This window comes from Pseudonaja textilis, chromosome 11 (assembly GCF_049901715.1).
Source record: "Pseudonaja textilis isolate UNSWEBS1 chromosome 11, rPseTex1.2, whole genome shotgun sequence".
Taxonomy (NCBI): domain Eukaryota; kingdom Metazoa; phylum Chordata; class Lepidosauria; order Squamata; family Elapidae; genus Pseudonaja; species Pseudonaja textilis.
This window is the reverse complement of record NC_142000.1, coordinates 770,321-796,313: the sequence shown is the minus strand read 5'-3', so window position 1 is coordinate 796,313 and position 25,993 is coordinate 770,321. Positions and strand designations below refer to the sequence as shown.

The following is a 25,993-nucleotide window of genomic DNA, read 5'->3' as shown; positions in this document are numbered from 1 at the left end:
AAACCAAAGGTACACATCTAGACTGGGTGAAACCTAGCTCAATAGCAGTAGCTGTGAGAGGGATCTTGGAGTCTTAGTGGACAACCCGCTAAATAGGGGCCAACAGTGTGCAGCAACAGCCAAAAAAGCTAATGCAATCCTAAATTGCATTAACAGAGGGATACAATCAAGATCAATTGAGGTACTAATATGACTCTATAAAGCCTTAGTAAGACCACACCTAGAGTCCTGCATCCAGTTTTGGTCACCATATTATAAAATAGATGTTGAGACTAGAGTACAGAGAATAGCAACCAGAATGATTACGGGACTGAAGGCTAAAACATACAATGAACGGTTGCAGGAACTGGGCTTGGCTAGTCTAGTGAAAAGAAAGACCAGGGACAGAATAGCAGTCTTCCAATATCTGAGGGGCTGCCACAGAGAGGAAGGAGTCATGCTATTCTCTAAAGCAGGGGTCGCCAACCTTTTGGACCTCAGGGACCAAACTCATTTAAATCCCAGGGACCACTAATATGAATTTTGACTGACGATGGCTTGCTGACTTTGGTGGGAGAGATATCTAACCTCTCTCTCTCTCTCACGCATACACACAAACACACAGAGGGAGGGGTGGTTGTAAATTTCTTAACAACCTGTTCTGTGGGCTTGGCCTAATTTGGGGGTGTGGTTTGGTGGTCATGTGACTGGCTGGGCACGGCTTGTATATAAATATTATATTTATGTAAACATTGATTTTTTTATTTAAAAAAGAGCAATTTTTACCCCAAATTAGGCAAAGGCAGGCAGATTGAGTTGCTCACAGAATCACAAATTCACTCTTTCTGCCATCGGTTACCTGAATTTGTCACATAAAATTTGCTTGCAAGCAAACTCACAAAAGTAACTCACAACACACCATGTATGTAAATATTGAATTTTTTGTAATAAAAAGAGCAATTTCTACCCAAAATCAGGCAAAACAGACAGGCACATCGAATTGCTCAACAGAATCAATTTCATTCAGAGATCTATCTTTCTGCCATCTGCTACCCGAGTCTGCATTGAATAACAGAAGCTTCTGTCCTAAGGAAGGTTTGGCTCTGCTTAAAAGCAAAGCCGAACATCTAAAGATTAGCTAGAAAGCAAGAAATTCAACGATTTCCTGCTTTCTAGCTAATCTAAATATCCCAGCACAGCAGAACAGCTGATGGCGGGGGGAAGGAAAAATACACAGCAGAACAGCTGATGGCGGGGGGAAAGGAAAATAGCAACTTAGCAGGCAAGTTTGCCAGGTAACGAGTGGGTGGGAAGGGTTCCTGCGGGCCACGTGGGCGGCACAGTGTTCCCACACAACCTGGATTGTTTTGGGGGTGCTCTGGGGGTGGCATTTCTCTGCAGACCACCAAAATTTTCTTGCGGAACACCAGTGGGCCGTGGCCCACCAATTGGTGACCTGTAGGCCAGACAAGGAACAATGGATGGAAACTGATCAAGGAGATTCAAGCTGGAAATAAGGAGGAATTTTCTGACTGAAAACAATCAACCCATGGAACAGAAGTTGCCTTTGGAAATTGTGAGAGGTTCATCACTGGAGGCTTTCAAGAAGAAGTTGGACTGCCAAATATCTGTCAAATATGGTGTAGGGTCTCCCGCTTGGGTTGGGCTAGATGAGCTACGAGGTCCCTTCCAACTCTGATTATCTGTTAAGTGGCTCCTGAGCTTGTGCTCAGGGCACCAGGCCCGACGGGTCCCCCGAAGCTGAGCAGATGCTTCGGCTGTACAGTGCGGGGCAAGCGGGATTGGTCGGCGCTCAGGGCACCCGCGAGCCTTCCTCCGCCACTGCTCGGGCAGGCTGGGCGGCGCGACCCGGGGCTGAACTGGGCAGGAGGCCGCTATCGGACGCCTCTCCCGATGCAGCCGGGCCAGGCTGGGGAAGCAGCGGCTTGTCCTGCTTGGCTTCTCGTGGTGGCCGCGGCCGTCGGGGGAACAAGAGGCAGGCGCCGGGCGGGCGTTTTTCCGACTCTCCGCGTCACCCTTCGAAGCGAGCCGGGGGCGGAGCGGGGTCCGCTCCTTGAAAGCTGCTCTCGCCGCCCGCCTTGCCAAGCCACGCGGGCGCCGGGCGGGGAGGAGCGGGGGAGACGCGCGCGCACTTTCAGCGACTCCGCCTCGGAGCGGCGGACTGCATTTCCCGGCTTGCCCAGCGCCTTAAAAGGCCAGCGCACGGTCGCTGGACTTGGCCGGCCGCCGCTTCCGAGCCCCCTGAACGCCGCTCTCGGTGGGCGGCCGCGGCGGGCGGGATGGCCGCGGACTGGACGGTGGTGGTCCTGACCTGCCAGCACAGGGACAGCGCCTTCGCCTTCCAGAGAGGTGAGAAGCGGCTGGCCCGTTTCGGTGGGGAAAAGGCCGAGCCGTTTCTCCTTCCAGCCGCCCCGCAGCTGCTCAGCGCAGTTCGCTTACGGGAGCGAGGATGGAGCCCCTCTGGGCACGGAAGCCCTTTGGGAGGCGAAGGCGGCGAGGACGGGCGGGTGGCGGGGTCTGCGGGAGAAGGAGCCCTTCTCCGAGGTCCAGGCCAGCAGCCTCCCGGGACCCGCTTGAGGGCATCCCCGAGAGGCCAAAGGGAGGTCGCCTTTCCCCAGCTGGCCACGATCTGGTGCTTCCTTGCTTTCGGGGGTCCCTTCTGGAGAGGCCCCGGGCTGAGCCCCTGTTGGAGGCGGGGACAGCCGTGAGCTCTCTCTTTGTGTGTGTGTGTGTGTGTGTGTGTGTGTGTCTCTGCTTCCTGGTTGCTGTCCTGCCTGGGGCTCTGGCTGGTCTCCGCCAAGGGCTTCCTCCGTGGGGGAGAGGATGCTTGGTCTGGTCCAGCGTGGCTGCCTGCATCCTTCCCAAGCGGCTCCTTATTCTTCCTAAGCCTGCCGGCCGCCCACTTCTGCTTTGTCCTCTGCACCTTCCGACAGCAACCGTGGCTGCTCAGGAGCCCAGGCCTTGGCCACGAACTCCGCTGCTCCTTTCCTCAACCCCTTTCTGTGGTCCAAGCAGGAAAGGGGAATAAAGCGGTTTGGGACCAATGGGTTCTACCCTCTATCAGCTCTGCCTTTGGTGACGCAGTCAAGAGGGGCAGGAGGAGGAAAGGGCTCCAGGGAGGCTGGGAGCTCACCTTGGTGTCCCGGAAGCCTTTGCACTGCTCCTGCCTTTCGGGGGTGCCCTGGTGGCATCCCGATTGGAGCTTCCTGGGCAGCCAGTGGCCTCCTTGCCTGGCTAGTCCTGACCACACCCCGCACGGACTGGCTGACCCTTTGTTTGCCTTCCAGAGCTGGAGATCCGCCGAGACAGAGGCTCCCTGGGCCGGGAGACCATCCTGCTCACCGTGGAAGACCCCAAAGCCCAGGTGGGCAGTGGAGGGGCTACCCTCAATGCTCTCTTGGTGGCAGCAGAACACCTGAGTGCTCAGGCCGGTCATACGGTAAGCCCCCAACATCTCCTGCCTCACCCCCAGCTCACCTGCCCCCTGAGCTCCTGCTTTTCAGCTTAGCTGGGACCCCAACAGGTCAGCCAAACCTGCCTTCTGCACAGCAGCTGCAGCTGCACTCCTCCTCCGGGTGGGTTTGGAATCCATTTGTGAGACCCCTCCCCACCATCCCTGGGACCCCAGTTGGGGATGGGAGCTGCCTCTGGCCCCAGCACATTCGGGTCTCTCCTCTCTGCTGTTCCAGGTTGTCACTGCTGACGTCTTGCAGGAGGCCAGGATTCTCATCTTGCACATGGTGAGCCAAGACTCTGTTTCTGCTTTGCTGGATTTGGCATTTGTGGGATCCCTGCTTAGCCTGTCCGGGAAGAGGCAGGTTCCCGGCTCCCACTAGAGAATGGGGGAGCTCCAGGTGGGGGGGTGGGGAATCCCCCAGGCAGCCTACCCTGCCCTGGGCCTCTGGTCAGGCCGAAGGACACCGCTGTCCCTGGAACAAATGGGAGAAGCAGAAGCAGCCGGTCAGTTCAGAGGAGGAGCAGAGTTAGAGATCATAGCAGAACAGTAGCCATGTAGGCCCGGATTGGCATGGGCTCCCCAACACACACACACACACACACACACACACACACACACACACACACACACGTGCGTCAGTGTGTGGGGCTTGAGGATGATGGAGCCTGTGGGTTCCTAGACTTGCTTCCTCCCAATGGGGACATCCGCTGACGTGCCCCCCTCCTGCCAGGGCTGGGACTTTCTCTTCGATGATTGCAGCCGTGCGTTTCTCTGCCTCCCTCTCGAAGACCCTGCAGCCCCCACCGAGGTCCTCACCTGCCACTTGGATCAGCTTCTGGCCACCTTAACAGAGCAGGTGAGTGTGTGCGGGGGGGTGGGGGGGAGCGAAGGTCGGACAGAGCCAGAGCAGCTGCCTGGAACCTGCTGACCAGAGGAAGGGGGCTTGCAGTTGCAGAGAGACCGGCCCTCCCTTGGGCTGGCAGGGGTTGAGAGGGGACCAAAGAGGGCCCCAGCTCTCTGGGGCCCCTCCAGGAGAGGAGGCAGGAGCCCACCCTCCGTGCACCTGATGGGATGCGAACGGGAGCTGTGACACGACCAGGGACACGGCTGGATGTCTGTGCTGGCAGATAGAGGCGCTCCTCACGAGTCAGCCCTGGCAGGCTTATGCCTGGAGCCTGAAAGCAGCGAGTGGGCAACCAGGCCTGGACACAGGCTTACTTATGTGACACATTGATACAGCCAGCTGACTCCCGTAGGTGACTCCCAGTGGCTGGCAAATGTTTAAAAATCCCCCCTGGGTTGAAGCCCCCTACTCCACCCTCCCTGGAGCCACAGCAACGTCTCTTGCCGCCCCCTTTCCCACTAGAGTGGGGAGGCAAGGCATGTTGCGGGTCCCGTCCCCTCAGGAGGTACCTCTGGCGGGACCCAGGAGAAGGGCCTTCTCTGGGGTGGCTCCCTCCCTGCGGAAGTGAGCCTGGCCCCCAACACTCTTCCAGGAGGCCCTGAAGACCTGGTTCTGCCTGGGGGAGGCAGAGGGGATGGAGCCCATTCAGTGGCTGGTAGAAGTGTGTGTGTGGTCGCTGCAGGTGGGGTGGGGTGGGTTATTTGATTATTTTGATTATTTTGATTTCTTTTATGTTCTGTTTTTATTTCCTGTAAGCCACCTTGAGTTGCTGTGAGTGAGTAGGGGGCAATATGAAATTTTCAAATAAATCAATAAACCAGCAGCCCAGTCGAATCAGCCGCTCCGTGGGTGCCGTCTGCATTCGTGCTCCACAGCCCAGCTGACCAGACCACCTTCTTCTTTGGGAAAGCAGCCAGCGGGTGGGGCCAGCCGTGCCTTGGGGGGCTGTTTCTCTCTCAGAGACCTGCCCTTCATGGAGGGTGGCGCTGGCCATCTGCCCCGGGGGGGGGGGGGGGGGGGGGGAGGCTGTCTTTGCAGGGCACTGGTGATGCTTGCAAAATGGGCAAGTGGCTTCCTCGCCAGAGCTGTGGGTCTGTTGCCAAGTTGGCACTTGCAATCTGGGTTTCCCCATAATGGTCCTGCAGCGGATCCCTTCTTACCTTGAGGCAGCAGAGAGGGGATCTGGGGGTGGGGAGTATTAACAGGAGTCCCTTGTTGTAACGAGATCCCCGTGGGGTGGGGTGTCATGTTCTGTAGGGCGTTGGGCCCAAGTGGATCCCGTTGGAATCCAGAGGGATTCTTGAGACTCTGGCATGATTGGACAGGGCTGGCCTGGGGCTTCTCTCCGCTGGTGGGTCCTGCAGACTAGCTCCCCCCACCTGGGTTTTGGAGGAGCTCTTGCGTGGGGAAGCAGTGGTGGCAGAGACTGAGGGCCGGTGGAGGAAGCGGAGCCCATGCCACCCGCTGGGAAGGAGGACCCGACCGACGGCCCCCGTGGCTCAGTTCTCCCTGAGGAGAGGAGTCAGATCACGGCAGGGCTGCTGTGGGGAATCCTCTAGGCATCGGCGGGTACAGCGCCTCAGATCCATTCTGGATGTGCAAATCCAGTGGAGCCCCTGGGCTTCCTTGGAGGTGGGCTTCTGCCTGGAGATCTGAGAGAAGCCGGTGGGCCCCATAAGATCAGCCACACGGGCTTTAGAGCCATCTATCCTGACTGGCTAAGCTCCTAAGATACAACAGGTAGTTGGGTCAGAGTTGTGGTGAATTCATCCTTAAGCCGGGGGAGGGTCCCACTTGCACATAAGAATTGGACCCCTCCTCGAGAAACTTTCCTAGACTAGGAGGTCCTATTTGGTGTCACTTGTGGTTTCTTGATCTCCCGTTTGGGGGCTGCAATGGGGCCGCCCTTGAAGACTACTTGGAAGTTGCAGGTGGTCCAAAGTGCAGCCTCAGCTGTGTCTCAGTCCCTTGGCTTCACAAGCTGCCCTGGCTCTCAGGGGACCTCTAGATGCCTTTGGGGCCCTGCCGGGCCCTCTCTGGGTGGGAGTGCCTGTCTTCTGTGGCTGGGCTCTTCCCATGGGGCCTGGGGGGGGGGAGGCGTGCCCGGGTTCCTCTCTCTTATCCGGGGCGTGGACAAGGGCCCAAGAAACAAGCCGCCCTTGTCGCAGCAACTACCCTATGGAACGGCACTCCTCCCTCTGGAATGCCGAAGGTCCTGGCCTTCCGGAGGGCTGGGAATTGCGGGGTTTGGGCCTGTTTGGTGCAATGGTGGCTTCCTGGTCTTTTAACTCATTTTTATGGTTATTGTGGTCAATTCATTGACCATTTGCAGGCCAGCGTTGCATGCCGATGGGGTGGACATGTTAATCTAGGTAATCCGTAAAAACCCACAGAAGAAGCATCAACCATGCCAAGCAGCCCTGAATGTCTGAAGATAATCTGAGCAAGGAGAGCTCCGCGCCCCCCGCCAGTTTTTGGGGACAACTGGACTTGCCTCTACCTTCTGAAGGCTTCTGGGGGAGCTGCCCAGTTGCTTGTGCTAACCCCTTCTTGCCTCCTTTGCAGGTCTGCAGGGGGTCTCCCCCAGGCGTGTGGGTCTCCAGCACCGATATGTTTCTGACGGTCCCTGCCATGCCCGGTGAGCCTGTCCGCAGGGCAGGGGGTGACTGCAAGCCCACGGAAGCCTCTGCTGCAGAGGGGCCGGATGTGCCCACGGGCCCCTCCTCCTGCCTTCATCACAGAGGCAAGAGTGGGAGGGGCCGGCGGAGGAGGGAAGGGCCCCTGTGCTGGGGCCCCTGGCCTCGAAGGGCCTGCTTTGGGGCCCTGTTTCCTGCTCAGAAGATCTGTGGGGCTTGGTGGCTCTCAGAGGGAGGGCTGGAGGGTTGATGAAGCCCATTTCGCCCTACAGAAATTGACTGGCGGAACTTCCAGGGGGTGAAAGTGGTTGCAGTGCCCGCCAGCATCTCCTATGCCAGGCAATATGGCGTCTACTTGGTGGATTCTCAGGTGCCCCCCAGGAAGGTGGCTTATGTAGGCGTGGGGGGGGGGGGGGCTTCCTTCCTGTGCCTCATAATCTCCAATGCAGAGGCTTCTGCCCGGCTTTCCCCATGCGATTCGAAAAGGTGGCTCTCTCTAAAATGCCACCTCTCGCCAAAGGCGGCTGACAAGAGGAGAGCACAAAGGAAGTCCAAAATAACGAAGGCCGCTGTCTCCGCCGTGAAAAAAATCCCCGGTTAGTTGCTAGGGATTCGGCCAACGCAGAGACCAGAAAAGCCCGGCTGTGGAGGCTCTGCACGAGGGCAAAAGCCACGTCTAAGGAACAGCTGGATTTTATCCTGGCACGAGCGAAGGGATCACGGCCCCGGGAGGGAGGGAGGGAGGGAGGGAGGGAGGGGGACCCAGGGTAGTTCCGGTCTTCCTGCCCTCCCGGCAAGCAGTCTGGAGTCCAGGCTCTCCGAGAGGCTGTGGCAGTCGGGGCCAAGGGGGCAGCTGGGCTGCCTGGAAAAGGAAGTGGCTCTTCTGGGTGCCAGCTAGAGGCTGCCGGCTCGGCGAAGCCGGACCAGGGAGCAGAGGGCGTGGGGGCCCTCCCCTGCTCTCTCCCTGGGATCCCTCCCCAGCACTCGCCTTCCCTCCTCCTGGCCCTTTCCTGCCTGTTGGGGTCCGGGGTGCAGCCTAAGGATGGGCCCAGCGGTGATTGCCTGAAAGGTGCAGCCCCTTTGCCCCCCATGGCCTGCAGTTCACGCACACACACACACACACACACACACACACACACACACACACACACAGAGGGTCTGGCAGGAGGAGGAGCCAAGCCCGACTCGGCCCTTGTGCGTCCACAGGGGCTGGTGCAAGACATCCTCTACCAGAGCTCAGAGGAGGAGATCCAGCGATGCCTGGGGCCCGATGGGAAGGTCCCCCTGGTGAGCCTGGAGGATTGTGTGCAGGGATGTGGCTGGCGAGTGGGGGAGCGGGCGGCCTCCTCAGACCCACAAGCCAGAGCTGCCCTCCCTTTTCCCCCGGCAGGTGTGCGGGGTCGTCTTCTTCTCCTCCAGAGCAGCAGAGCAGCTCCTGGCCACCCACGTCATCCCCCCACTCAATGCCTGCACCTACATGGGGCTGGACTCGGGAGCCCCGGCCCTCCAGGTGGGATGCCGGGAGGAGACCCCCTCGGTTGGGGAACCCAAGGGGAGGGGCCCCCTCCCCCTCCCTGGAGAGGCCAGTCGGGCTCCCAGAGGAGGGGGCAGCCAGGGCAGCCTTGAGGGGCGCTGCCTTTCGCCAAGCAGCCTGGCCACTGCTTTTCCCTGGGCGACGGGCCGGATGCCGACTCTCTTCTCCCCGCAGCTGTCTCTCTTCTTCGACCTGCTCCTGTGCATGGCCCAGGCAGTGACGGAGGAGGCCTTCGTGGCCGGTCACAAAACAGGGGCTGGGGCAGGAGATGCCCAGGGCTCCAGGGCTGCTCGGAGTGCCCGGACTGTGCTGTGGAAGGCTCTCCGCACGGTGCCACTCACAATGGGTGAGTCTCCCGTCACACGCCTGGCCGGGTGGCTGAAGCGGCAGGAGGAGAGGAGAGGATCTGGAACCCCCACTTGGGGATATGTGTGGGGGGAGGGAGGGGGGGAGGGACAAAGTCTCCCTAGTTTGGCAGGCAGAACTGGGGGCCCCTGAGGGCCTGGAGCCGGTGACGGCTGCTGGCAGGTTCACGGAGTCCTTTTCTTCCCAGCCTACCTTCCTGATGGCACCTATAAGTACATGACCTCCTCTGCGAGGGAGCACATCTGCCGCCTGACCCCTCAGCTGGGTGATGCCCACAGCAGGGCTTTCTGCAAGGTGGCCCATTCTAGTGTGGAAGTAAGTCAGCCAGCCAGCCAGCCAGTCAGTCCAGCCTTCTCCTCATGGATGTGGCCTCTTGGCTAGGAGACAGAAGTGGCGGGAGTCCGAAGGCCCCGGGAGTTACGTGGCAATCGGGACGAATAACCTCCTCGTGCCCCAATTCCTGTTGGGGAGGCAAGTCCCTCTTGGCAGCTTGCGCTCTTCCCACTCTCACTGGAGGGGGGAGGGCGGAGGGAATAGCGGGCCCTGCGGTGCCTCCCGGAGCTCTCCGTCCGACAGAGGTTTCTTGGCGTTTCCCTTCTCTGCCCTGCAGGAGCCGCGTCTACTGGAGGAAGGTTGCTCTGTCACCAACTGCCTGCTGGAGGGCGCTGTGGTTGTGGGGCCAGGGAACGTCATCCAGCACTGCTGCCTGCAGGTGGGCGGTGGTCTCTGTTCCCAGGTGTTCCTGGACTACCTCTGGCGGGTGCGGAATGGGGGCCAGAGATCACCCACAGATGTGGGGCAGGACTGGGCAGTTGGAAGGGTCAGAATCCGAGGGGGTTGCCCCTGGGCGCAGCAGGCACAGGGGGCCTTGTAAGGGATGCCTCCATGCAGCTAAGCTGTGGCTGTAGCCCATAAGCATCCTGGGCTGCTCTTTTGCTTGTCCCAGAGACCCCCTGGGAGGAGGCTCTCTTGCAGGTCTGGCCCAGGGTGGGGTGGGGGGGCTGTTACACTGAAAGGCTGCAAGAAGCCCCCCCCCCCATTAAGAATGAGGGGGTGGGAGGTGTCTGTCTCTTTAAAGAGGCGCTTTGACCGCCTTCCTCGGAGGAGCCAGGGACTGCCTGCTTGCAAAGCAGCTGCCTTGCCCCCAAGGCAAATCCTATGGACTGAGGTGTCCAGTTCTGGCCAGGACCTGTGCGACCAGTTCTGAGCAAGGACGGACGTCTGCCTGGTGTTCCGTCAGGGTCCCTTACACATCCGTTCTGGCTGCCTCCTCACTGGGCTGGATGTGGCCTCCTCTGTGGCCCTCAGAAGCCACTTACTTCAGGACGTGGTCATCCAGGGACACGTGATCCGGCTGAGACACCTGAGCTGCAAAGTATTCACTCTGAGTGGACGTCATGATGACTGGCAGGTGGGTGTAAGATGCTTCTTTTGATCTGTGTGGTGAATTTCTCCAGGCTTCTGGAAGATTCCTGCAAGTCCCCACCTTCTCAGCCCCTGAGCTGCTTGTCAGAACAAACAAAATCCAGGGTGATGGTTTCAGAGAGATGTCCTGGCCAGAAGCCTCCGTGCTTTCAACCATGGCAGAGCTTCTCATGCGTTCTGCCTTGAAAGTAGCCACCACCAAAGTCTATGGTGTAGTCAATACTAGGTCATAAAATGCTTTATGATAGCTTTTATGTCATAAAATACTTTGTAAAAATTGCCAAATTTCAGCTCCAAGGGAGCCATGGATTTTGGATGCATTATTTAAGCTTGCCTGTTTGGAGCCCCTTGGTTGAAAAAGTTCTGCCTTAGGGCGCTTGGTTTCATCCAGGTAAAGGTTACACACACAAGAGTTTTAGTAGCACGTGGAGAGGCTGGATCAGGCCTCCGGCCCTCGTAACCGAGCAGGCTGTGCTTGCAGCAGCTGGCCACCTGCACGAGGCAGCCCACCCCTCTCCCAGCAGAGACAGCCACACATTCCCGGGGGGGGCACTTCTGAGGCCAGAGATGGTTCTCCACAGAGTACAGCGACCGAGGAGAATGGCACCTTCTTGAACTTGCCCTGGGCAGCCTTGTACCACCGGACTGGAATACGGTATGTGATCATCTGGGTGAGGCCGTGAGGCTCCAGAGACGACCTCAATCCTGCCTGGGGATGCTGCCTGCTTTTGAGCCAGCCACGGGGGCTGACCGAGAGCAGCGGGATGTCCAGCCATTCGCAGGCAGGGAAGCTGCGGTCACAGGGTGGGTTCTTGTTGAAACCAGGGTTAATTTGCATAGGGCTTTGGATGGGCAGCTGCAGGGCCAGAACAGGTCCGGGTGCCTGTCCTGGAGGCAGCTGCAGGAGGGGGGCTGCTCTGGGCCCTGCAAGGCCAGATTGCCTTGAATTTGGTGTTGCTCGGATCTGGTCTCTTTTCAACCTCAGAAGAACTCAGGAATGAAACAAAGCCTGCAGCGAACGCAGACTAGCTTAGCCCCTGGAGGAGCCAGTGGTCCTCCGAGGACGAGGCAGAGCCATGCAGAAACCGCCGTCTTCTCTCCTAGGCTCACTCTTGGACCCCTCCCCCCCGCGAGTGCAGTAGGGACTTCAGAGAGAAACTGGGGTTGGGGGGGGGGTTGTTGCAATCTCAAGCCAACAATAAGGGAGGCCCGTGGTGGTTGTGGCAGTGATTGGGAGACACCTGGGAAACCTTTTTGTTTGGGTTCTGGTAGCCCTGCTTTGCGGGGTTGAGATAACACTCGCCAAGTCCTGCTGCATCTTCCTCTCTTCTCATGCAGATGCTTGCTAGCAAACGTGCATCTTTAGTCCTGGCCAGAGAGGGGGAGGCTGGCAGGCTCCGGGCCCTGGGTCTTGGTGGCCTTGGCCTCTGCCCTGCAGCCCTGCCCCTCCTCTGGGACCCGCTGAAGGGCCCGTGCCTCAGGGCCCTTCCTCTGGGACAGGAGCCGAGTGTTTGCGTCGCCACTGCCATCTGCTTCCACTGTGTCCTCCCCTGAGCAGGAGCCAGGACCTGTGGAGCCCAGATGTCCCGCCGGACAAGCGCTGCCTCCTGAACGCCCGTCTCTTCCCTGTGCTCTGCGCCTCGGAGCCCCTGGACCTCGGGGGCATCTTGTGGCTCCTGGGCTCCCCGGAGACCCAGCAGCTGCAGTCCTGGAGGAGGGCCTGGCGCCTGTCCTGGGAGGAGATGAGGGCCTGTCTGGACCAGGAGGCGGAACTGGCCTCCCGCAGGGCCAACTTTTTCCTCCAGGCCCAGCGCAAGATCCAGCGGGTCCTGACGGAGCAGAGGAACTGCAGCCTCCTGCCCCTGGTCCGCTCGGCCGTCCTGGAGGGCTTTGGGGAGGCTCTGCTGGATACTCTGGACCAGGGTAAAGAAGCGGGGTGCGGGGTGCCCACAAATCCCCCCCATTGGCCAACCTCTATCTCAGGCCAAGCGTGTTCCTTTGCTAGGCCCCCCCGTTGGTTGAGGGGAGAGTTTCCTTTGGCCCAGCCCTCTGCCCAGGCACTTTTTTTTGGGGGGGGGTGACCTGAGTTCCCCGGGGGTTGTGCCAATGGGGCAGGAGAGGGAGAATTCCCAGCCCCTCTGGACTCTGCTTCCTCCCTAGTGGCTGCCACTGCTGGGGATCTGGGGGTCGCTGCTCGGGCCCTCGCGTGCATCGCAGATCTCCTGGGCTGCATGGCCAGAGGGGAGGGGGGCCTGCGGAGTGGCCCCACAGCCAACCTTGCTTGGGCCGCTGCCTTCCAGCAACTGGAGAAGGGAAACATCGCTCAGGGTGTAAAGGCTCTTGCTGTGGAGAGGAAGAAGTGGCTAAGCAGGTACTGGAAGGGCGGGGGGGGCGGAGGTATAGGGCAGTCTCAGCAGATGTGCCAAGGATTCTCACATTGTACTCGTGGGGGGGCTGTTTGTCTCCCGGCCCCAGAGCTGCCTGGAAAGACCCCTTGCTAATGGCAGGCAGCTGGCTCTGCCCCCCCCGCCACCGGCTACCGCCCAGCCCTGAGCCACTTGAGGGAGGCTGTGCAGCACGGGGGGGCAGGAGGCTCTTGGAGGGGTCCAGCAGGGCTGCCACGTTCCAGTGGCCCTGGGGAAATTCCTCGGCTTTTCGGCAAGGGCCAGCCCAAACTCAAGGCTCTCTCCAAAGCGGACGTGGCCCCCAGCAGCCTGCTTCCCCTCCTCTTGCAGACCCATCCTGCTGGTTCGTGCTGCCCGACACTATGAGGGGGCCGAGCAGATCCTCATCCGTCGGGCCATCCTGGTCTCCTGCCAGTTCATCAGCTTCTGGCAGGAGGAGCTGCCTCCCCTGGGCTGCTGGGTGAGAGTGGAGTGCCCTGCACGGATCGACCTCTCCGGTAGGTGGCAAGAGCGGAGCATCTGGCGATGCCTGCCGGGAGGAGCTGGCCCACCAGGGGCCCAGACTGGTCCCTTGGCTGACTAAACACTTGGCTGAAATCTGCCTGCTTTGCAGCTTGGGGCAGCGAGGGCCTGGGGGCAGCTGGCTTAACTAGTGGGGTGTGTATGTGTGTGTGTGTGTGGGGGGGGTTGGCATGTACCAAAGCCCTGAGCAGACCAAGGTTGGAAGATGCCTGATTCAGGCCCCTCCATCTCCAAGGATTGTCCTCCATCCAGGCTAGCGCTTTCTCCTCTCCGGCGTGAGGCAACAGGCAGGAAGTGCAGCGAAAGGAAACGCCTCCAAACCGTTACTTCCCCAGGGACTCCTCCACCTTTTTCCCTCTGAGTTTACTCACAGCTTTTTTGTGTTTGCCTTAAAGCCCAACAATCATTGCTGGTTGTGGAGAATGTGACCTACTCCCAGGGCTAATACTTCTCCAGGCTTCCTTCTCCTAGTTCTAGTCTTGCTGAAGGCAATTCGAAACTCCTCAACTTTTCACTGTGTGCAAATCTCTACACGGAATGAAGAGGGGAGTCCTTTTTGTTTCACCCCCCACCCCCCCAATTCCATAGTTAGTGGGGGCTCCGCAGTTGCCTTCCCTTGCTAGCAACCTTCCCTTGCTGGTGGACAAGGGCAACAAGAACTCTGCATCCATCATCCTGTGCCCTTCAGAGCATTCGCTTTCTGCCCAGCCCAGCCCGGCCCTTCTTGATGACCCGTAGCCTCCCAATTCTTCCTGGCTTTCACTGGATCAGTCTGGCCTCGTGTGTCCGGGAGAGGCTTGAGCCAAGAAATGCCGCCGGCTGTAAAAGAGGCGCAGAAGCCCAGCTTTGGTCGGTGGGTTCTGCCTTGATGACCTTTGGTAACATGACCGGTGTTTTCTAGGCGGCTGGAGCGATACCCCTCCAATCACGTATGAACACGGTGGAGCAGTGGTGGATGTGGCTGTCCTAGTGGACGGCCGCAGGCCTATTGGTGCCCAGGCACGACGCATTGCCACCCCAGAATTGCAACTGATCAGCACCAGTGGAAGTCTGGAGGGAGAGGTGGTGGTGGAGCTGGTCTGTCGTGACCTAGAGGACCTGAAGGATTACTGCCAGCCACATATGCCAGGTGAGAATTTGCATCTTCGGAGTGTGGGCCGCTCGCCATGATGCCCTCTGGATTCTGGAGACGTTGTGTCTTAGTTAGCCAAGAGGCTCCTAGAATATGTCCTTGGGCAGAGCATTTTCACCCAACCTGAATGACACCCAGCACACGGGAAGAACATCTCTACTGCCTGATTGGCTTGGTTCTCCTGCCATTTGAGATGCACTGCGAATCGTGCCCATTGCTCTGTCCTTCCTTCTCTGAAACGTCGTCATGTTGGTGGTGGCCCAGCGGGGGAGACTCTCCCCCTCCCTCCCACCCACCCCCCAGTTTCACTGCATCTTAAGCCTTCAGGCTGTTTCTCAAGTCTTGGCTGGACCTTCGGGGTTGACCAATGGCCAACGGTCTTTGCCTGCTCCTCAGTTCAGGCTTCCTTGCACCTGGGCCCTGAAAGAAAGGGTCGGGGCAGGTTTGAGGAGCTTGCCCCCCCGGCCTTTGCTGCAACTCCGTCTCTTCTTCCAGGAGCCTTGCTCAAAGCAGCCTTGGTCTGCACTCACATTGTTAATCTCCTGTCCCCCCAAACCTTGCGAGAACAGCTGCAAGAACGTTTCGGAGGTGGCCTTGAGCTTCACACCTGGTCTCGTCTGCCCCACGGATCGGGCTTGGGTAGGTGGTGGCTCGCAGCCTACTGTGGGTTGGTTGAGAGGCCAAGCAAGCCATGGAAATTGCTTCTCTTTACCTTATCATTCATGAATTCCCAATAAAGTGGAATATTTATAGCACAGGGTTGAAACGAGGTGTCCGGGGTGCTCTCTGAGCTTGTTGGCACCAGCACTGGCCACTATTACCTAGTTTGGCTAATGAAACATTTGCAAGAAAACAACTGAGCTCAGAGAGCACCAAGGACCCCTCATCCATCCATCCATCCACCCTTCCAGGTGCCCATCTCAGATTAGTGATTCTGGATGGCTTACAATTAAAATATGAACAGTGCCGAATGACCACCCTCCCCCTCCCAAAAGAAAACAACCATGCAGAGAAAGCAAACAGTGCAGAGCCATCAAGATTCCCACGAAGCAGCCACTGGGAAAGCAGGGCCATGAGCCAGCCAGCCCTTCAGGCCCTTCCAGAAGTCCCTCAGGTTCCTGGCCAGGCTGACCTGGGAGTGGGGGAACGCAGGGAATGAGGACTGGTGCTTTATGGCAGAAGCCGCCTCTTTCCTTTATGGCAGAAGCCTCCCCCGCTCTGAAAAGAGCTGGTTCACAAACGGTGCTTTTCAACCAGCCCAGTCACACACACACACACCCCACGTCAGACTTTGAGGCGAGTCTTTCCCCGTTCTGCCCTGATCGCCAAGCCGTCCATTTTGTGAAGAGAGCTACTTCCAGGGAACATTCTGAGAGGGCGCTGAGGCCTCCCAAAGCTTTCCCCAAATGATCCGCCTCCCCCTTGGGATCCTCCAGCTCTGAGTTTTTTTGAGAATTCAAAGGGGGGGCTCTGAATTCTCCCCCCCCCCCACCATCTGATGGTCCCTCTGGGACCTCCGTGCAGAGGGGCGCAAGGCAGGTTCTTTCCCTAGGCCGTGTCTGTGTTCTTCCCCAGGGACAAGCAGCATCCTGGCAGGCGCAGTGATCATGGCGCTGTACCGCGTATCTGGGCGCTGCGCTGGTGTAGACTCCCTCATTCATGCTGTGCTACACTTGGAGCAGGTTTTGACCACAGGTAAGGGGCTTGTCCTGTTGCTGCCTGGAGCAGCCCTTCCTAGCATCGGTAGGAGAAGAGAATCAGTCTGCCGGGTGTTGCAGCTGCTAAAAAGGGCAAAGGCTCCTTCTGGACGTGTCCACAGGTCACGCGAAGCATTTGCCTGTTACTTAACCCTGTTCCTCAGACCGGCCCCACTGGGAACCTCCCACCTGGTCCTCAGCACCAGAGTCTAAAATGGACACTGACAGCCTGAAGAGAGTTTAGGCCAGGTGATGCCTAAGAGTGGAAACCAGTTAAAGGAAGCTGAGGAGCTCTGAGGGGAGATGCGGTGGCTCCCTTCAGAGAGAAGCAAGCATTGTCCCGTAGAGTGGACTCATTCTCCACAGCCCCAGAGAGCAGGACCAAGAGCGCCAGATACCAAAAGGTGGGGAATGAGATTCAGCTTACAGTATGCATTAGAAGAGAGGTCATGATGGGAAGACAGAACCAGCTGCATGTTCCCTGGAGGTCCCTGGACAGTCTGGGGCTTGGACTAGATGTGCCTGGAGGCCCCTTCCCTTCTGACTCCCAGATTCTGAGAAAATGCCGGTCCCTCTTTGGTCTCTGGCCGGGACAGGGCATCCTTCACACTCCCCCCTGGTTGCAGGACTTTGTTGGAACTTTCCCCTCTTACCTGAGAGGGGAGTTGAGACGGAGGAGCTGCTCTCGGCCTCTCTCGCCATTTCCAACGGTTGCTGTGGAGCACTGAGCGGAGACTCCTGGACTCAGAGCTTCCTTGCCTGGGTCTGAGCTCCTGCGCTCTCCTTTTCAGGTGGCGGATGGCAAGACCAGGTGGGGGGGCTGGTCCCAGGGCTTAAGATTGGGCGCTCAAAGGCCCAGCTGCCCCTGAAGGTCGAAGTGGAAGAGATCACCCCCCCGGAAGGCTTCGTCCACGTCTTGAACCAGCACTTGCTCTTGCTGTACACGGGGAAAACCCGCCTTGCTCGCAACTTGCTCCAGGTATGTGAGGCACATTTTCTGTCTAGCACCCCCTTTGCACATCTTTCTCTCAGTGAGTATTGATTGGTGCAGTCCCTGATCTCCTAATGCTGCTTCCATAGCTGACATATACACAAACCCTCAATACACTTAGATGAAAAGGTGGTTAGAGTTCACATGTGTATGCCTCTGGTTTGGCAAGGTTACAAGAAACAGCCAAAAGAACGCACAGCTTGTATTGTAAAAAAGTGTGGAACAGATTTTCTCCTATGAAAAATACAAACTTGTACAATACTTCTTTGGAATTCTGTCTGCCATAATTGCAGACCTTCGATAGACAAATAGAATTGGATTTAGTCTTAGAGTAGATCCATTGGAACTAGTGAGGTTTGAATTAACCCTATTTCTCTAGATCCAATCAAAAGGAATCAGATAAGGAAATCTGGTCCATGGCCTAGACCTGTTCTCCAGATGATTTGCAGAGGCTGCTTGGCACAAGATGGCCTCCTGCTCTGAAAATGTCAGGCAAGCTTCTCTTCTGACAACTAGGTGGGTTGTGAAGAGAATTCCCAGAACTGAGAACAGCAGCCACATATTTGGCCTATAGTGGGATGTCTGCTGGTCACGGTTGCTTTCAAGCAGCCACTTTACTATTGGTATACTATTGGCAGTAGCTCTTTTGAATTCTACTGTATAGTGCAGTTGGTGCAGTGTTGGGGGTTTTCAGTTCCATGTATGGAGTATGAAGGATGTGTGTTTGTGTTTATTTTCATGGTCATGATGTGCACTGAAGATGGTGTTTGATTTCATTGTACGAGGTGCAGTGACAATAAAGTAAAGTATAGCACCGCTACTCAAAGGAAAGTCAGCAACCCTGAAATGTCAGAATAGAGATAATTTTTCAACTTGATCCTTAGAAGACTGCTACGGGCTCTTTCTACAGATTTCACTCCTTTTCTAATAATAGGAATAGGAATAGGAATAGGAATAGGAATAGGAATAGAATAGAATAGAATAGAATAGAATAGAATAGAATAGAATAGAATAGAATAGAATAGAATAGAATAGAAGTCTTTATTGGCCAAGTGTGATTGGACACCCAAGGAATTTGTCTTTGGTGCAAATGCTCTCAGTGTACATAAAAGAAAATATATATTTGTCAAGAGTCAAGAATCATCAGGTACAACACTTAGTGATAGTCATAGGGTACAATAAGCAATCAAATCATACTAGGGAACAGTCAATATAAATCATAAGAACGCAAGCTACAGTTACAGACATACAGTCACAAGTGGGAGGGGATAGGTGATAAGGAGCGATGAGAAGATTAACAGTAATAGTAGTGCAGATAGTAATAGTAGTGTAAATAGTTGAACAGTGTTGAGGGAATTATTTGTTTAGCAGAGTGATGGTGTTCAGGAAAAAAATGTTCAATGCCTAGTTGTTCTAGTGTGCAGCGCTCTACAGCGTCGTTTTGAAACAGTTTATGTCCGAGATGTGTCTGTAAATATTTTCACAGCCTCTTTTTGACTCATGCAGGATACAGGTCCTCAATTTAAGGCAGGTTGGTGGTAGTAATTGTTTTTTCTGCAGTCCTAATTATCCTCTGGAATCTGTCTGTCCTGTTGGATTGCAGAACCAAACCAGACAGTTATAGAGGTGCAGATGACAGACTCAATAATTCCTTTGTAGAACTCTATCAGCAGCTCATTGGGCAGTTTGAGCTTTCTGAGTTGGCGCAGAAAGAGGGAGCTCTTTCCTTAAATTTGCTTGATTGAAATCCCCTAAAATGATGGGAAGGGAATCTGGGTGTTTGGCTTCAGCCTCCATAATTTAATCAGCAAGCGTTTCTTAATGCCTTGTTTACACAAGCTTGTGGAGGAACATACACAGCTATTAGGAGAAATGAGAACTCATGTGGAGAATAAAATGGCTTGCAGTTGATATGTAAAGACTCTAAAATTTCATCACAGAATTTATATATTATAGTTATATCCTGAGACCAGCTGTTGTTGATATATAAACATAATCCTCCACCCTTTGTTTTACCTGATGTCTCTTCAATTCTGTCTGATCTAAATATCTGAAATCCTGGGATGTATATGGTGTTGTCCCCATGAATTTGTGCATTAAGCCAGGTTTCAGTAAAACAAAGAACTGCTGAATTGTAGAAATCAGAATTCCATCTACTTTTAAGATGTCTTTCATCCATCTTGTTAGCAAGTGAGCATAAATTAGTCAAAAAGATTGAAGGGAGAGGAGTTTTTCCTCCCATTCCTTAGTCTGTTTAAAATTCCCACTCGTTTACCTCATCTCCTTTTTCGGTGCTGCCACTTCTTTCCTTTGTTTGTTGTAATCCATAGTACTGGGGAATTAGTTAGAATCTCCTCCGCGTTTGCAAAAGGAGGGGGGCGGAAGGAAGGAATCAGAAAGCTTCTTAAGGAAACATTGCCTAATTCTTAGCAGATGGTCTTGTGAGTATGAAATCCGTAGTGAATTGCAGTTAATAATAAAGAATAAAGAAACCAATAACTGTTTCGCTCCAAAAACAGGAAATAAAAGTAAAAGAGGGACTCCACTCAACTTTCTCTAAATGCTTAAGTCTTTAATTTACTTCAAGACATTATCCTTCCTTAATGAGATGATCTTTAGCAACATTCCTTTAACTTTTATTTTGCAAAATTGTCCAATTATTGTCCCCAATTAATCCAAATAAAAATCTTTCCCACAGAAATATGTGTTGTTTACTTGTTTTAAAAAATACTTTAAAATAATAAATCCAAATTAAATTGTCCCCTTAGTCTGCTTTCAACTTTTCAAAGTTAAACTTGGCAAGATTTTTATCTTTAATTATTTTTCAATATTTTAAAATTGCTTCTTCTTATCTTCAAATAAGAAATCTGAAATGAAGGCTCACTTACTGGGCAGCTTAACTGCTTTGCTGCCTCAAAGATCTTTTTCTGTGAATTGTCTTCCAAATTTCTTTAAGAAAGTATGTGCTGGGGGGAGGCAAACCCAATGCCTTTTGCAGGTCCTGCTTCAGCTGCGAGCTCACTGTCTCCGCCAGTCTCTATACCCAGATTCAAGGGACGCTCTACAATCCCTTCGCATCTTGTGAGTCTCCTCTCAAGGAGCAGTTTTCCAAAGCACAAACGGCCTCTCCTTGTGTGGAAGTGTTGTTGCCCTGAGCTTAACACCTGGCTGCCCATCTTTACCATGTTGCCATTCTACCATTTTTTCCCCATGCAGAAGTCCAGCAAACTCAATATTGTTGCTATTACTTATTAGATTTCTGTCCCAGTGGAATTTAAAAACATTTTCCATCTTATTATGTTCACCTTTTGTACATATCCATTCAGAGATGTACACATGCAGGAAAATACACACACCATTGTGTGTGTGTGGTGTATAATTAATGTATGCTCACACACATATGCATAGAGTGTGTGTGTAAGGTGAGATAAGTACAGAAAGTGGAGTCTAATAGACCCCCTCAAGGCCAGCCATGGAAACAGAAGCATTTGTCCCAGGAAATTTCTGCAGCAGGCCATGAAGGATAATTTGGAAGAAAACCTAAGATTTGGTTTTCACAACAGACATGGTTTTATCAGGGTTTGGAACTTTTGGTCAGAATATTCTAATAATCCTGTGGCCCAAGTGTGGATTTAAAAAAAATAATACCGGAGTGTCTGAATGAGACGTTTTGCATCCCCACCAAGACACTCCTACCTTCAGTGCTTCACTGTCAGTGGACGTGACCTGGTCTCTTCAAAGAGTTCATAGAATCCGTGGATCTTTGCTTGAAATTCTGGAGATGAAGTAGTGCAAAGAAGAAAAAAAAAGCCCGGTGCAGGGATGTTCCTCCAGCCTCAATCTAAACCAGTTGATTGTTGGAGAGGCCTTCCTAGTCTGTTATTATTTATTGATTTAAACAAATTTATATGGTTACCCAACTTGCCCACGGGAGACTCTGGGTGGCTTACTACTTTAAAACCTACAACACAAACCTTGTAACTCAGTGGCAACCTTATGGCAGCAGCAACAACACACTTGGATCCACTCTGCCCCCATTCATGGTCCCCAGGCTCGCAGACAAAGCCAGCAAGGGGGCCCCAACTGTACCTCCGGGGGAAGAAGGAAATGGCCACCACCAATAAGGCCTTTTTTCATGGTCTCACCAGATGCACATCCCTAACAGAGACGGGACCCACAACATACCCTGTTCCATTGTTGGGAAGCTTTTAGTGTTGGACATCCAACTAAATCTACCTTGTAATTTATGTTAATTCTTTCTCCTCCTGTTTTCTGGAAAACCCTGATACTTCTGATCAACTCTCCCTAATCTGGGCTAAACACACCAAGAATCTCTATCTGTGGCTCCTTTTCCTTCCAGGCCCTTCATCATCTCCTTCCCTTCTGAAAGGCTCCGGTGAGGGTCCTTTCTACATAGTCCCCGAGACGGAGGGCGTTTAAATTCTAGGGCCAAATATTCTGGCTGGCGTGTGGTTTCTTTTCTGGCTCTTGCCCCAATGTCTGTCGATGCCTCTTTCCCTGACCCTTGTATCCCATCAGCTTTATCTTCCAACCTACCTACAGGTCCCCATCCAAGCCCAACCTTTGACTTTCCCGGCTGAGAGGCTTTGTGTAAACCACTCTGCAAACCTCAGTCAGATTTTTTTTGTCTTCTTCTCCTCATTCAGGTCGAGTCTTGCAAGCTACTTGACCCCTCTGGCCCCTCTTTCAATGGAGCCATTGACAGGATTGGCTGGTCAGTCCCTGAATGATGGCCTGTCCAGCCCAGCCCAGCCGCTTTTGCCTTCTTGATTAGGGCCTCTGGGGCCTTTTTGAATACTTCACTGAAGAAAAGAGATGGTGTCTCTACTGCATTCCTCTGGTCAGCTAACCTGGTTACTTTAGCAAACAAGATTAGGTCTGGCTAAGGGTATCCCGGCTCCTGTCAAGCTGTGCATTCTTCTCTAAACAAGGATAACCACATATTTCATCTCTCGCTCCAGGATTTTCAAGAAACAGGGTCAAGTTTGAGTGATCTGCAGCTACCCAAGTCTTTTTTTTCCTGCAGTCTTGATGTTGGAAACATTAATTTGCTGTGCTGCTGTTTGCCCACAGCCACCAAGAGGGGCTCCAAGTGCCACCCCCCAGCTATTCTAAACTGAGAGGGGGGTCCCTGGACACTTGAACCCCATCCCTGCCTGACCTTCTCTCCAAGATCCCCCCCCACACACACTCAGCTGCATTTGAACGCGGTTCCCCTTTGGGAAGCAGACCCAAGCAAAGGCGCCTCTTCCGGAACCTGCCTGCTCAGTTGATGGGAAGGTCCACAGCCAGGTGGTTGCCTCCAGCTGCCAGGCCCTCCTGCATCACCTTCCGGGGCACCTCCCACGGGGTGGGGTGGGGGAGCGGTGGCAGGACTGCTGCCTGCAGCTGCCCCAAAGCTCAAGAATGTGGACACAAGGGGGAGGGTGCGCCTCTCAGCCCCCCGCCCCATCAATGCAAAGACACATCTGAGAAGGGAGGTTTGTGCTGAAAGGCATTGCCTTGTTTCTCTGCAGGATGTTCTAAGGAACTGGTATGCCAGGCTGCCCACCGTGGTAGAGACCGCCAGTGCCCTGGTGAGCAATGCGGAAGAATGCGCCCAAGCCCTTAAACAAGGTACCCACACTTGAGATGAAGCTGTGCCAGGAAGGGAGCTGGGAAACCCAGACCAGTTGGAGAATGGCTGGAGGACACCCCCCACATTTTTTGGGGGGTGGGTCAGTGTGCTTGTGGAAGAAACCCTAGGACACGGTTTGGTTTCAGAAAGACTTTGAGGGTTCCTAAGTCAATGGGGTAGGAATAAACTGCGGAGGGAAGCCCAAGGCTGGGCTAAGAGGGGTCTTGCCCACACCCAGGGTCTTCAAATCTTCCTGGTTGCAAAAGGGCTGCCAGAGGGCATGGCTGAGCACCCACCTGGAGTCATCTTCGGCCAAGTGGGAGGGAGGGGAGCCGGGGGACAACCCAGAGATGCCCCAGGCCCTTAAACAGTCGGCATCCAGGAGTCCGTCCTCTCCCTTCCCCTCCGGAAGCCAAGCAGGACGGTCATGATGTGTCCCAGGGACCAGATGCACAGACTGGCTTTAGTGTTGTGGGGGCCCTTGGACGCCCATTCCCCAGAGGAGAGCAGCTGGGGGGTGCTGCCACCCTCCTCACCTTTTCCTTCCAGGCGACCTGGCTCTGCTGGGCCAGTGTATGAATCGGTACTGGCTGCAGAAGAAGCAGATGGCCCCTGGCTGTGAGCCTCTGGTGGTCCGGCAGATCATGGAGGTGCTCCAGCCCCACGTCTATGGGCAGAGCCTGGCCGGAGCTGGTGGGGGCGGCTTCCTCTGCCTGGTAACCAAAGAACCCAGGAACTGGGTGGCCTTGCGGGAGGTCCTGGCGGAAGCTGCGGTAGGTGGAAGCAGTCCCCACATTGGAAGAGGGATGCTCTGAAGGCTTGGGAGCTATGGGGAGGTCAATGCAGAAACCTTCTAAAGGAGGGGGCTGGCTGGGGGGCGTGGGGTCGAGGGCTTCCCCACGGGGGCATAGGAAGACAAAGGGCGACGAGGGCATGAATTGCAGAAGATGTCCAGCTCAAAGCCCATTTATCCCCGTGTCCCTTTCAGGTCCTTGGAAATTTCACCCTGCACACGGTGGAAGTGGACCCGGTGGGATGCAAGGTGGAGCTTCTGGGGGACCCGCACACTTTGGAGGTGTGAAAGAGCAGCCCCCCCCCCCCTCACCACAAAGGGGGTGCAGGAACCAGCCACCAGGCAGGGAGTAAGAACCAGCTCTGCTGTGGGGACAACCTGCAGCTGTGTTGCAGATCCCAACCAAGCAAGCGGCGGGATGAAGTTCTTGGAAAGAGCTGAAAGCAGCAGGGACTGCATCTCTTGTACGAAGCATGCAACGTTCGGCCTGGCAAATCTGTTTTTCACACAAATGGGTCCCCAAATCAAGCAGCACATTGGTTGTGAATACCCACAATTATTCCTTTGCAATTACAAGATAAAGGTTGCACTGGTTGCTTTCTTAAGAACTAATCAGGATCTGGTGCATTTTAAAATTCAAAGTATCAATACATTGCTTGTAATCTCAGAAATTGTACCGTATTAGGAAGGACACATCATAAACGGACCCCTTGAAACAGCTGCAGCAGGTCCTGTCCCAGCCAAATGGTCAGAACAGATGTTGCAAGAGAAAATGGCTCTTGTAGTAAATTAAAATTTCAAGTCTGGGAGCCTGGGACCTGGTTTTGTTTTTCACTTAGAAAAGTAAATTGCAAGAAAGCCCCCAGCAACAAAAGAAATGCCATACAGGCATAGCTGCTTCAGAGAAGGGGCTACTAAGACAACAGGCTAACATTTAGCTGTGGAAGAAGACACAAGGGGAGGCTTGATGGGTCATCGCAAAGAGAAGGAAGGAGGCCTCTCTGGGGCAACCGAAAGGCAGGACAGGAACCAACAACAGAGTAAGAAAATCTGCTTCCTGTTCCAAGCTTTGGACTGCAAGCGGCGAGTGGGGTTGGCAGAGCCATCGGCCACCAAGGCGGTTGGTGCCCTCTTGATGGGAGGCCTTGAAACCGAGGCCTGCCCTGAGCACAGGGACCAGTTCCAACGACCCTCGAGGCCCCCTCTACCCTGGGCTCTGCTCTTATGGGATCCACAGAATCCCGATTCATGGAGGGATTTCATGGAGATCCTCTAGCCATAGCTCTGCCCAACACAGGAGTCCCCCATTTCAGCATCCCTGACCAATGGCCGCCCAGCCTCTGCTTGAAGAGAGCAGTTCACCCTATCCTCACTAGCAAGCAGCTCCAGTCTGCAGGAAATTCTCCCACCAAAATCTGCTCCCCGTTTAAAGCCCTGGTTTCCCCTCCTGATGGCTCAGCAATGGGTTTACACCATCTCCTCATGATGTTCCACCTACAATAGCTAAGCCAGAGTAGCTATGCTGTCAGCCAGAGGCCAGTTAGACTGGATTGCAACCACCAGCCAAGCAGGAGAGCCAAGGGCAGCCGGCGGAGGTGGCTACTTTGGCATTCAAGCTGCCCCCTTGTCTTCCCTGGAGGGAGTCGGCAGAAGAGAACAGCTGCTGGGAACAGCTGCTTCCTCTGTGAACTGGCCCAATCTTGTCTGCCATCTAAGCCGATGGCCAATTACAGTTAAGAGAGTTGCAAGGGGCCTCGAAGGTCTTTTAGTCCAACCCTGTTCAACTGGAGACTCTGCACCACCATCCCAGTCAAGTGGCTGCCCAGCCTCCCCTTAAAAGCCTCCACAACTGCAGGAGGCAACTAGTTGCACGGACGAATTGTTCTGTCACGAAATTCCTCCTTAGTTGCTTCTCTCCTGGATTAGTTTCTATCCGTTGCTTCTTGTCCTGCCTTCAGGGGTTCCGGAGAATAGGTTGACCCCCCTCTTCCTTATGGGAAGCCCCTCAAATATTGGAAGGTGGCTATATCCCGTCTTCCCTCTTTTCTCCTAAACAGAAAGCCCAAACTGTGAAACCAATTCCGCAAGGCGCCCATTTAAGCTGTTTGAGAGTTGTACCCACACCTGCATACTGTCCGCTTGTCAAACAGCGGTCAGCCCTAGAGCCATTTTGGGAGCATCTTCAGTGCTGCCACAGCCAGGCCAGTGGGAGCTGTGAGAACTAAAAGGGGGAGGTGGAGATAATGGGAGGTGTGGCCAAAACGATGTTCTTTCCCGTGGGAGCCAGCGATGGTCTTCCAGGTGTTGGAGAGGCATGGACCAAAGCCAGCCAAGATGGTGGCTGCAACCTGGTTGGACCCTGTGATGGACGTGGGACCTGAGGGGAAGAACGGTGGGGTTTGACTTGGGTGGGGAAAACTCGAGTCCTCTAGAGTCAGGTTTCCCCCAGATGTGCCAATATAACATGCCTAATAAATCTATACTTTGAGGTAG

General features: G+C 54.7%; 1 protein-coding gene across 9 annotated transcripts in view; it reads left to right on the top strand.

The window, feature by feature from the left end:
* The first annotated feature begins 2,155 nt into the window (after positions 1–2,155).
* FCSK (fucose kinase) overlaps positions 2,156–25,993 on the top strand; it is a 27,284-nt gene continuing 3,446 nt past the window's right edge. Inside the window, exons 1-23 of one of the 9 annotated variants that reach the window (XM_026714333.2) lie at positions 2,156–2,349; positions 3,288–3,439; positions 3,690–3,740; positions 4,188–4,313; positions 6,927–6,999; positions 7,270–7,367; positions 8,204–8,284; positions 8,388–8,507; positions 8,706–8,877; positions 9,085–9,212; positions 9,508–9,609; positions 10,138–10,308; positions 10,904–10,977; positions 11,881–12,245; positions 12,483–12,693; positions 13,058–13,224; positions 14,151–14,378; positions 14,877–15,020; positions 15,957–16,076; positions 16,870–17,057; positions 22,607–22,706; positions 23,257–23,480; positions 23,696–25,992. In XM_026714333.2, coding sequence (XP_026570118.1) covers positions 2,280–2,349; positions 3,288–3,439; positions 3,690–3,740; positions 4,188–4,313; positions 6,927–6,999; positions 7,270–7,367; positions 8,204–8,284; positions 8,388–8,507; positions 8,706–8,877; positions 9,085–9,212; positions 9,508–9,609; positions 10,138–10,308; positions 10,904–10,977; positions 11,881–12,245; positions 12,483–12,693; positions 13,058–13,224; positions 14,151–14,378; positions 14,877–15,020; positions 15,957–16,076; positions 16,870–17,057; positions 22,607–22,706; positions 23,257–23,480; positions 23,696–23,788 — 3,258 coding nt within the window. In that variant the 5' untranslated portion in view covers positions 2,156–2,279 and the 3' untranslated portion in view covers positions 23,789–25,992. Of the gene's footprint in view, positions 2,350–3,287; positions 3,440–3,689; positions 3,741–4,187; positions 4,314–6,926; positions 7,000–7,269; positions 7,368–8,203; positions 8,285–8,387; positions 8,508–8,705; positions 8,878–9,084; positions 9,213–9,507; positions 9,610–10,137; positions 10,309–10,843; positions 10,978–11,880; positions 12,246–12,482; positions 12,694–13,057; positions 13,225–14,150; positions 14,379–14,876; positions 15,021–15,956; positions 16,077–16,200; positions 16,397–16,869; positions 17,058–17,448; positions 17,600–22,051; positions 22,347–22,606; positions 22,707–23,256; positions 23,481–23,695; position 25,993 lie in introns of those variants that run through there. The other 8 variants (XR_015744890.1, XM_087940267.1, XM_087940266.1 and 5 more) reach the window with 8 other exon arrangements.